Raw genomic sequence first — 9,830 nt, forward strand, 5'->3', positions numbered from 1 at the left:
CCAAAAACTGAGACGAAAAGTCCTGAGCCATTTTTTTTTATAACGCTTAATAAAAAAGTTATTATTGAGTAAAGTCTGGCCAATCAGCGCCGACCTTTAGCCGGGCGCACGTCGGTGAGCCGCGCGCCTGCTAGTATGCGGCGGCACACACTTCACGGTGCGCGGCTCACCGACGTGCGCCCGGCTAAAGGTCGGCGCTGATTGGCCAGACTTTACTCAATAATAACTTTTTTATTAAGCGTTATAAAAAAAAATGGCTCAGGACTTTTCGTCTCAGTTTTTGGTAAGGAATAACGCTATGTATTTAGTGGGCGATCATTACGAGTCACCCTGTATATCAAGATATACAAATAAAGATATGAATATATTACGAGAACAATTATATTATCATAGCATTTTTAATAACAATATGTTCAACTTTTTTAGCAGTGCGGTGAAAATACGGTAACCGCGCGGAGGTATCAAATATGCGTAAATATATATCGCTATGTAGAAGCGGCGAAAAGAAACCATTCGAAAAATCTCATTCATAGAAATCGCAAAGTAATGAAAGCTTAAATATCTATATCAATAAATAAAAATTTTATTGTTTTGTTTAAATATCTATGTTTAAATATCAGTATTTAAACGTATATGTAAAAAAGATATAAATAATTGAAAATAAAACTAATACTTTTATTGCAAAGATAGTAAAAAGGGGGAAAATAATTTTTAATACAGATATATGTTATACATTACGTAGAAGAAAAAATGTATTTTATTGTACGTAACATTTAACGAAGATAACAAAAATATTATACAAAATATAAGTTATTTTATACGTACAAGAATTATCTTAAAAAAATTATTTTGTTTTCTAGAATCGTTTTATCGAGATTTACTTTAATAATACATTTCTATGCGGGACGTATTAGTGAATTTACAATTATGGACGTAGCACGGACTCACACCAAACGGTGGTTTACCATGCCATCGAAAGTCGACGTGGCTATGTAGTTCCAAGCGGCTGTAAAATGGACGTAGAGGCGCTGCTGTACGGGACCAAAAAGCTATCGTACGGAAAACGCCGGGATGGCCGCTCTCATGCTTCTCTCTGATAATAATCACTTTTTCGTGACATCGACGTCGATTAATAGTAATCACTTCTCTATTTATTTATGATTTGGGGTCTATTTTTCATAGCTGAATTGGTTGCATTAGTTCAAAATTCATCTTTTTCTCTTCACATTGGAAGGAGAAAGATAAGCTCTAGGGGCCTATTACGGTTCTTGAAACGAGGTAAAAATTACAAAAGTGAATAGATTTACTAGATTTTGACAAATGAAATTGTAGATACTCTAGTGAATTTCCTCACTTTTGTAATTTTCACTTCGTTTCAAAAACCGTAATAGGCCCCCTAGAAATTGATTGTGTATCTTAAAACGATGTGAAAATTAAATCGTCTCTGCCAATAAAAGGCTTGAATTCATAGTAAAATCTAGTGATTAATTGAACCGGGTGGGGTTAACCCGTTCATCCGAAAACGCTATATGAATGCCGGCCATAATCGACTCTCTGAACTAGTGCAGCCAATTTAGCTATAAAAAACAGACCTTTGTATTGCACTCTGCTTACACTTTCGTCGCTGTTTGTACATAGGCATTAATTTAGCGTTCGATTGATAGAAACGAGAAACCAGGAACGAGCAGTACACGCATTGCGCTTTGATATAATATGGTTGCGGTTAGTACCGGTTGCAATTTGTATCTGAATATCATAAAATGAGGTCATCGCGATGCGTCGACTGACGAAACATAAAATCGACAGACAATAGGTTATTATCAGAGTATATCGCGGTGAGTATTAATAACTTGCAGATAATTTAATATTTCTGACAAGTATGCGGCAATACGATACTTTGTCATCTGTCAATGTACACACACACACACACACACACACACACACACACACACACACACACACACACACACACATACATACATACCTTGTTCTCCAATTCAATACTGTTGCTAATAAACACGGTTTTGATCTAATGATTTTTTTAGGATGACGGAACGTTAAATACTGTTTGTGATTCTCAACAATTTTATTTATTTATATATATAAATAAATAGTTATAGTAATTAACAATCGTATAATATAATTATTAATCTCGTTATTTGAAAAATATTCCACTTACATTTTCATGTTACATATTTCACAGATCCTAATCTAGTTTTTGAAGTACACATGTGCGAACGATATTAATATAGTGCTTACAACACAATTCTTTTTTTTAATTGCTTTGGCCTATATTAATATAGAGGAAACATATTTAAAGTAGATTTTATATACAAGTTACAGTTGTCTTATAAATTACAGTTTCTTCGTCCATTATTACAATATAAACATTTTGTATATAACAACTTTATATTTTTTTTTATCTTTATAACAACTTTCTATATAACTTAAAAGTAGAAATGTGTTAATTTGAAGATAGTTTTAACTTACTAAGTAATTAACTAAGTGTGTATTTTCTGTGTGTATGTGTGCGCTATCAATCTATGTATATGTGTTGCATTATTGGGTTCAAAATTAGAAAGTGTGAAAGCAGTCAGTTACTTTTCATGGAAGATGCGTTTAAATTGTAGAGAAATTAATATGAAACTGTACAGAAACAAAATTTTGATATAAATTGTTGCAAATATATAGTATGCAGAACAATAAAAGATTTTTTTTTTCAGAAATAATTGGACTATTTTATTTGAAAATATACTATTATAATGCTTTTCATAATACTTTCTTATTGATCTTACTTTGGTAAATTTGACAAAGGTATTTATATTAATCTGAAAATGTCCCCTATTTTTTGAAAGAAAAATGAAATAAATTTTTTTGCATAGTATCCCAGTAAGCAATTTGATAACAAATTGTTGCCAAATTGGTCTAAAATTCGCTCAAAACTTGGTAACAAATCCAGTGCCATCTGTGTCCGCATTAAGCTTGTGTTTTGGTGACAAAGTTTGCTGACATAACCTGACAGCAAATTGACGGCAAAAACCGAGCAAAGCAAAATAACTTTTTAATTAGAAAAAAACTTTGCGTTGCAAAAATTCAAAATGTAAATAATATGTTAATTAGCATATGTTCAGTTTAGCAACGCCAAATTTTTCTCTAATTAAAAAGTTATTTTGTACTGAAATTTGTTTTCTTAATAAAAAATTTCTTTCACTTAAATATGTTCTACTATTTTAATCACATTGCAATTTGATACAATTTTTAATATTAGAAATAATAATAAATAAATTTTGTAACATAATTTTATATTACCGGATTCGTGTTCAGCGTCCAAAAAACTATAAGAAACGACTAGTCTCGTTCCGGTGTTTTTTTTTGTTGAACTATGTTATCAGTACCAATCAAAGTCGTGATAACTGAAGCAGTATTTTCATTTTGTATGTTATTATTTGAGTTATCATTTGCATTAAAATAATCGCCACTATTAATTTTAATATTGTTATTTAATGTACAATTACTATTTGTCGTTTTCGCAGCATTAACGTTATCATCAATACCATAATAGTTATGTTTGTTTTAGTTCCAGCTTTGCAATGTTCTTAAAGGAGAATCTAAACAATTAAAATTATATAAGGCAATATACTTTTAATTTTTTAAAATAGTTAAAATAAGTATGAGTTATATGATATATAGAGAGAGATTAATACTTACCATAACGGAATCTTTATTTGTCCACAATTTATATTTTTTTCTTGGAACTGGCAAATTTTTATGAATGTTTTCTGACATATTTAGAATAATAGTAATGTGTGTTTTCTCTGTAAAGAAAAAATATGTTTTATATTAATTAATATTTTAACAATGTTTTATATGCGTATAAATACATGATAAATATGAAATAATTAATGTAAATATTTGTAAAATTTAAAAACATCTACAAAACTTGGTATTAAAAATGATTGGTTCAAAGAATTCTCGTATAGAAGAAGTTGTTAGTGGAAGTTGTCAGTAGACGAAGTTATAAAGAAATTTTATCATCAGTTATAAAGAAAATCATCTTTTTTTTTCAAGTAAAACCATATATTATCTATTATTTCATTATTTTTCCTATGATTTTAAACAATTTTTTATAATCTTCCATATAATTACATCATTTTATATTAATTCTATGTTTATATAAACTTTTTTGATTAAAATAATATGTACAATCATGTCCTAAAATATTGACATAATAATCACCCCACCCGTAATGTGCAGGTAGAGCAGGTAAAACCGAGTAGGAAAGATTTTTTTTTCGGTTTCACCTACTCTGCCTGCACACGAGAGATGATTACGGACGGTTATTATGGCACACCCTGTATATGACGATGATGATGATGATGATGATATCTTTATATTTTCTTCAATTATTTAAGAAAATAAATTACGATTTTTAATAATAAAAATGATTATACCAATTTTAAAAACAAAAACAGATTTAATATAGTGTAGGTAATTTGTTATCACTATTATGGAAAAATCGAATTCGACAATCATAAATATATATTCTGAAATTACGTTTATGTTATCTGAAATGCATATCAGCATGGGAGATTTAAATTGCTTGTCTGCAATTAGAACACACAATGAGATCATTGTTTCTCTTAAGGATGTTCTGGATGGTTTGTCAAAATACTACAAAGTTGATGAAAATTTAATGTCATATTTTGCACTCTCTTTCAAAGTTCGGGGCCAAATTTCAGATCGATTCACAATTTAGATAAAAAGTTATCAATTTGTGAATATCCGAGTTTTAACACGTATATACTTATGGCGTTATAGAGCAAAGTGTTAAAAAAAAATGCTACCAATATAATGATATTTTACACACAAGTAGATTATCAACAAACAAAAATATGGCAACAAGATTTTAACGATTTACAACATAGTTTTAAAGAAATTGCAAAAAATCAGTGAAATTATTGCTCGTAATTACTTTATTTTATAATTTTTCACAAATTTCACTTTGTTAAGTTGAATTCAAGGCAAATTCACTCCTAAAATTTTTATTAATTTTTTTTACGTTTTTTACATTCTATTAGACTTGCCGTAATTATTTATATACATTTTTTTTCTTAGGATCTCTGGAGGATTAATACCGGTGTTTTTAATATTTCCATAACTTTTGACTGGACCGGTACCTCCAGAACATCCTTAATTAATTAATTCCAATTGATCAAATGCAATGTCGATCTTCAATGCGCAATGTAATACAGGCTCAAGTGTGTGTATGTGTGTGTTGCATAACAAAAGTATATTTAGCTATGTCGATTTCGTTATTTAAGCAAACAAAAGTTTTATTTTGTGCTTTAAAACTAAAATTTTGTGTTCTAATAAAAATCTGTACAATAATTAAATGTCAAGAAGACAACTCTTCTCTTCTGAATGATGGAAAATGAAGATGTTATTTAAAAAAATTTAAATAACTATTCTTTAGAGAAATGGTTCTGCGATTCGCCTATATAGTACTTAATACGCGTTTTAAAATATCGGTGTAAACTAAGCCATTGCTTTTTATATTAATATTTATTTGAAGTATTTGCAAAGTGTATATTAATTTTTTTGTTACAATGATATTATATTTTAATAGATTTTTTATTTAAAAAGGCTGCTAAAAAAGGAAGAAGCAATCAATGAAAGAAGTGAAAACAGCAATAGTCAAAGACTCATTGAAATAAACAAAGCCGCGAAACTTGCAGAATAACAAAAACAACTATTGACATAATATACAAGGTATCCCACCAAAAGTGACCATTCCCTTTTATCTTTTAAACAAAAAGAGATAGACCATAACAAATATATATATCAAATTAAATGGTTGTATTCGTTTTAAACAGCACTACAATTTTTTTCATGTCGAAAAATTCATATTATTATAAAAAAAATTATGCATACCTCTCCGTTCTTTAACACAGATAGTTTTTGAAAGCAACCACTATGCTCACAATAGAGTTCAGTTTGAACCATTTAATTTGATATATATTTGTTACGGTCTATCTCTTTTAGTTTAAAAGATAAAAGGGGGTGGCCACTTTTAGTGGGATACTCTGTATATACATTCCCTATTTTTTTTTATGAACTAACATGTACACTATTTTTATAGATTTTTTATAGACAACAAATGAAAACAGAATAAAATCTGAGAAAACGTATATTTCTGTTCTTCATAACGAAATGACAAAAACTGAAAATGACAAAGTAACAAATTATAATTACTTTTTTCACTAATTTGTTCATTATTTTGTTCGACATGTTTTTCTATCTCTTCTCTCTGCTTTTTTTCTCCTGGAAAAATTAATATATCGAGTTAGTAAAATAATATAAAAAAGATTTTGGTTAACAGGTATGTTTAATAACATGTAGAACGTACTTCTCATAATTTTAATAAAATGTAAGTCGGAGACTTTAAAATTGTTGCGAATGCCTTTCCAGGAGCAATTCATCGCGCATTTGTTTGTAAATATTTTGGATAGAATGCGATGAACATTATCTTGGGGATTATTCCCTCCAATCTTTAACAGAAACTCTCTCTATAAAAAGAAATAAACAATTAGAAAACTTTCCATTTTATTATGCACTGTATTTCACTGACATACACTGAAAAAAAATGTTGAGTAAAACAAATTAAACCTCTGGGCTGAAAAAAATTTGTTGTAACGATTGCAATCGAATCAAATTAAATAAAAAATCAGTTTGTTCAACAATCTGATGTATTAATTTCAACTCTAAAATTTAAACATAAATACCCTGCCGAAAATGGTCGATTAAAACCGATTAAAACATAATCCGTTTGAATCGACCATTTTTGGCAGGGTAGTTAAACATAAATGGTTAAATGGAATAGAAATGTTGTTATGTAGACACTATAAACTATTGTTCTAAATAATGTTCTACTAAATACTGTTACTAAATACTGTTCTTCTAACTACGGAAAAAGTTGATCTAACTGCATAAATATGAGTAATTTTCATTTGGTCATTGTTACTTTGCGAAATAGTCAAATCAACATTATGATTACTTATTTTTGCAGCATTTTGAGTTTGTTTGAGACAAAAAGAAATTACGAGAACATTAAAATTATGCTAAAAGAATTAAAGCAATTAGTTTGCCATATACAACCCTAAAATGTAGTTTGCTTAACACGACTCGAGTTGTCTCGATAGATTTTTTTTTACAGTGTAATAAAGCACAGCAAGGTACCAAAATAATCATTTGCGATTTTATATTACAGTATTGTATGTAATTATATCTACATAATTATATGCCTGTAGCTATATGCCTGACTTTCCCATATGACATCTGTATACATACTGGTACTATATTTCGGTATGATAAAGATACAATATTTATATAAAATTGGTGTTATATCTTTATTTCCATTATCACGTTGTATTAAATATTAATATCTCTCAAAATAAATCTTATTTACATATGCATTTATATGCAATAAATACATCAGCTTAATTCTGACGTTAAAATATACAATTCATGATAATGGTAATAAAGATAAAATACCGATTAATATCAATATTTTATCTATTCCGTGTATCACATATTCCTAAATATTAGCGCCGATATTATACCAATGTTATATGGAAAAATCTTGCACATGTGGTATCATGAAATGGTTATGTGCAATACTGAAATAAAGCTATTGAAATAATTTAGGATTTAGTACCTGCGTGTAACAAAAATTTACTATACGATTGAAAAATTAATGTAACAACTTATAAATTGCGTAACTGCTTCATCAGTGTCGTGCGATAAAGAATCGAAGTCTCGTATGTTTTCAATCGTGTGTAACGATAAAATTCCTGCGATAAGATAATTTCTATCGCTACTCATCTTTATTAAAACAGGAGCGCGACTTCTCATAACAGCTACTCCACATCTTCGATTCGGCTTATCCGTTGTTTAATGTTTTGTAACATTAAATTAGATGTTGCTTGCATACATATTTGTCCTCACGTACGTATTACCCCTATTAACTTAGCACCTCCACCACGAAAAATCGGGTTCGGCTATGATATATAATTAAGTGCTAATATGTTGCTAATTTATTGCTCTAAGCGCGAATTTATTGCTCTTACCCATTAGCAGGAAAATGATATTAAAGATGGAGATACTGACTTGCCATTAAACTAGCACTTTCACCTCTGAAAAACATTTATAGTAAGTCACAAATCAGAAAGCAAATACACTAGAATTTATTGCTAATTAATTGCTCAAAGAAATTGCAAACAGGTTTTAAAAATATTAAATTTTTAATTATGCACTAATATGACATACTATGAACATAAAAAGTAAAATCATCAAAAATAAGTAGCTAACAATATCAATTTGCTATAATATTCTGCATTAAATGTTTTCAAAATAAACCATTTCCGAATTTATATCTTGCAGTTTAACTACAAAAATCGACCGAACGAGTGGCGGTGGTAGCGTACCTACAAGAGTAAAATACATGAACGCAATTAATTGCTGTTATAGTTTTTGTACGCCTTCATTATATTACATATATCATTGAATGTTAAGTTGTCTAGATACGGTGGAATAGCAGAAACAACTTTATTTGTACTGATTGCTTTCTCTGAAAAAAATATTATTTTTTGAACATTTTGCCTATAGCATTTAAAAAACCAAAAATATTATTTTACTTTTATGTGTATCTTGCAAAAGCTTCTGTACAAAAATGAGACAATTGTTAATCTGTAGGAATTGTTAATGTTTAGTAATATCTTAAAAGATTTGTAGCTATTAATAAATACATATCAAACATTTTAACTCTATATACAAATATGTACAGTTTCAGTAAAATGAAGGATGCAAAGATATTTAAATTAGATTTTAAATAAAATAAGTAAAACAAGAAAATAATTATTGTATTGCATAATTATTGTATACAAGGTGTCTGACTGTTTCTGCACGTTCTGCTCGTGTGCAGGTGGATTAAGTCAAACTAAACGAACATCTTCTACCATTTTGTTAGTAATCATGTACGATTTTGAATTATTGATTAAATAAAAAATATTATTAGTGAATGATCGCGCACGATTACTTACCAATCTTTCTTATTTAATAATTTAAAATTTTACGTGGTTATTTGCATGGTAGAAGACTTTTATGTTTAGTTTGACTTAATTTACAATCTGCATATAAGCAGACTTGCGGGAACAGTCAGACACCCTGTATATTAAGTATAACGAAACATACTCTTGTAATACATACTCTTAGTCGTACACGATCGAGATACGCAGTTATCACTTTCCTCTTCTCTCCTGTTGCATCGATTATACAGGGTGTAACAGAGCGCCCGTATCACCCATTTAAAAACTAGGGAAGTGATCGGATGAAAAAATGTTTCAGACAAAAGTTGCATGGTTTGAAGGGGGCCACATGATGAAAATATGGACTTAACCTTAAGTGACCTTTTTAAGGCCAGGTCAATGTGATCGATGTTTTCTTAAATGGAACCCCCTATTTTTTATTGCATATTCTTGTAGCCCTTGTCCAGACGTTTTCAAAACACTATAATAAAGTATTTTTTCATTAAGTATTTTTTGAGTTATTTTATATCTTAATCTGACATATTTTGATATAAAAAATAAAATATCTCGTAAAATATTTAGTTTTCGATAATCTTACCGTAACACTTTTATGTACAGAATAATTTTGTGAGGTTTTTTTTAGGTGATTAAGTATTTTTTGAGTTATTTTATATCTTAATCTGACATATTTTGATATAAAAAATAAAATATCTCGTAAAATATTTAGTTCTCGATAATCTTACCATA

General features: G+C 28.9%; 1 protein-coding gene across 1 annotated transcript; it reads right to left on the reverse strand.

Annotated features, from left to right (window-relative positions):
- Nucleotides 1-5,016: 5,016 nt before the first annotated feature.
- Nucleotides 5,017-9,566, reverse strand: LOC115236382. The gene is made up of 4 exons (XM_029808795.1): nt 8,484-9,566; nt 7,764-8,192; nt 6,407-6,562; nt 5,017-6,321 (listed from the first exon to the last, which is right to left on the reverse strand). Exons 2-4 carry the CDS (start codon nt 7,909-7,911, stop codon nt 6,134-6,136), a joined length of 492 nt encoding a protein of 163 aa, XP_029664655.1. The 5' UTR covers nt 7,912-8,192; nt 8,484-9,566; the 3' UTR covers nt 5,017-6,133.
- Between the last annotated feature and the right edge of the window lie 264 nt (nt 9,567-9,830).

Source organism: Formica exsecta, unplaced genomic scaffold (genome assembly GCF_003651465.1).
Source record: "Formica exsecta isolate Colony F162 unplaced genomic scaffold, ASM365146v1 scaffold1105, whole genome shotgun sequence".
Classification (NCBI taxonomy): domain Eukaryota; kingdom Metazoa; phylum Arthropoda; class Insecta; order Hymenoptera; family Formicidae; genus Formica; species Formica exsecta.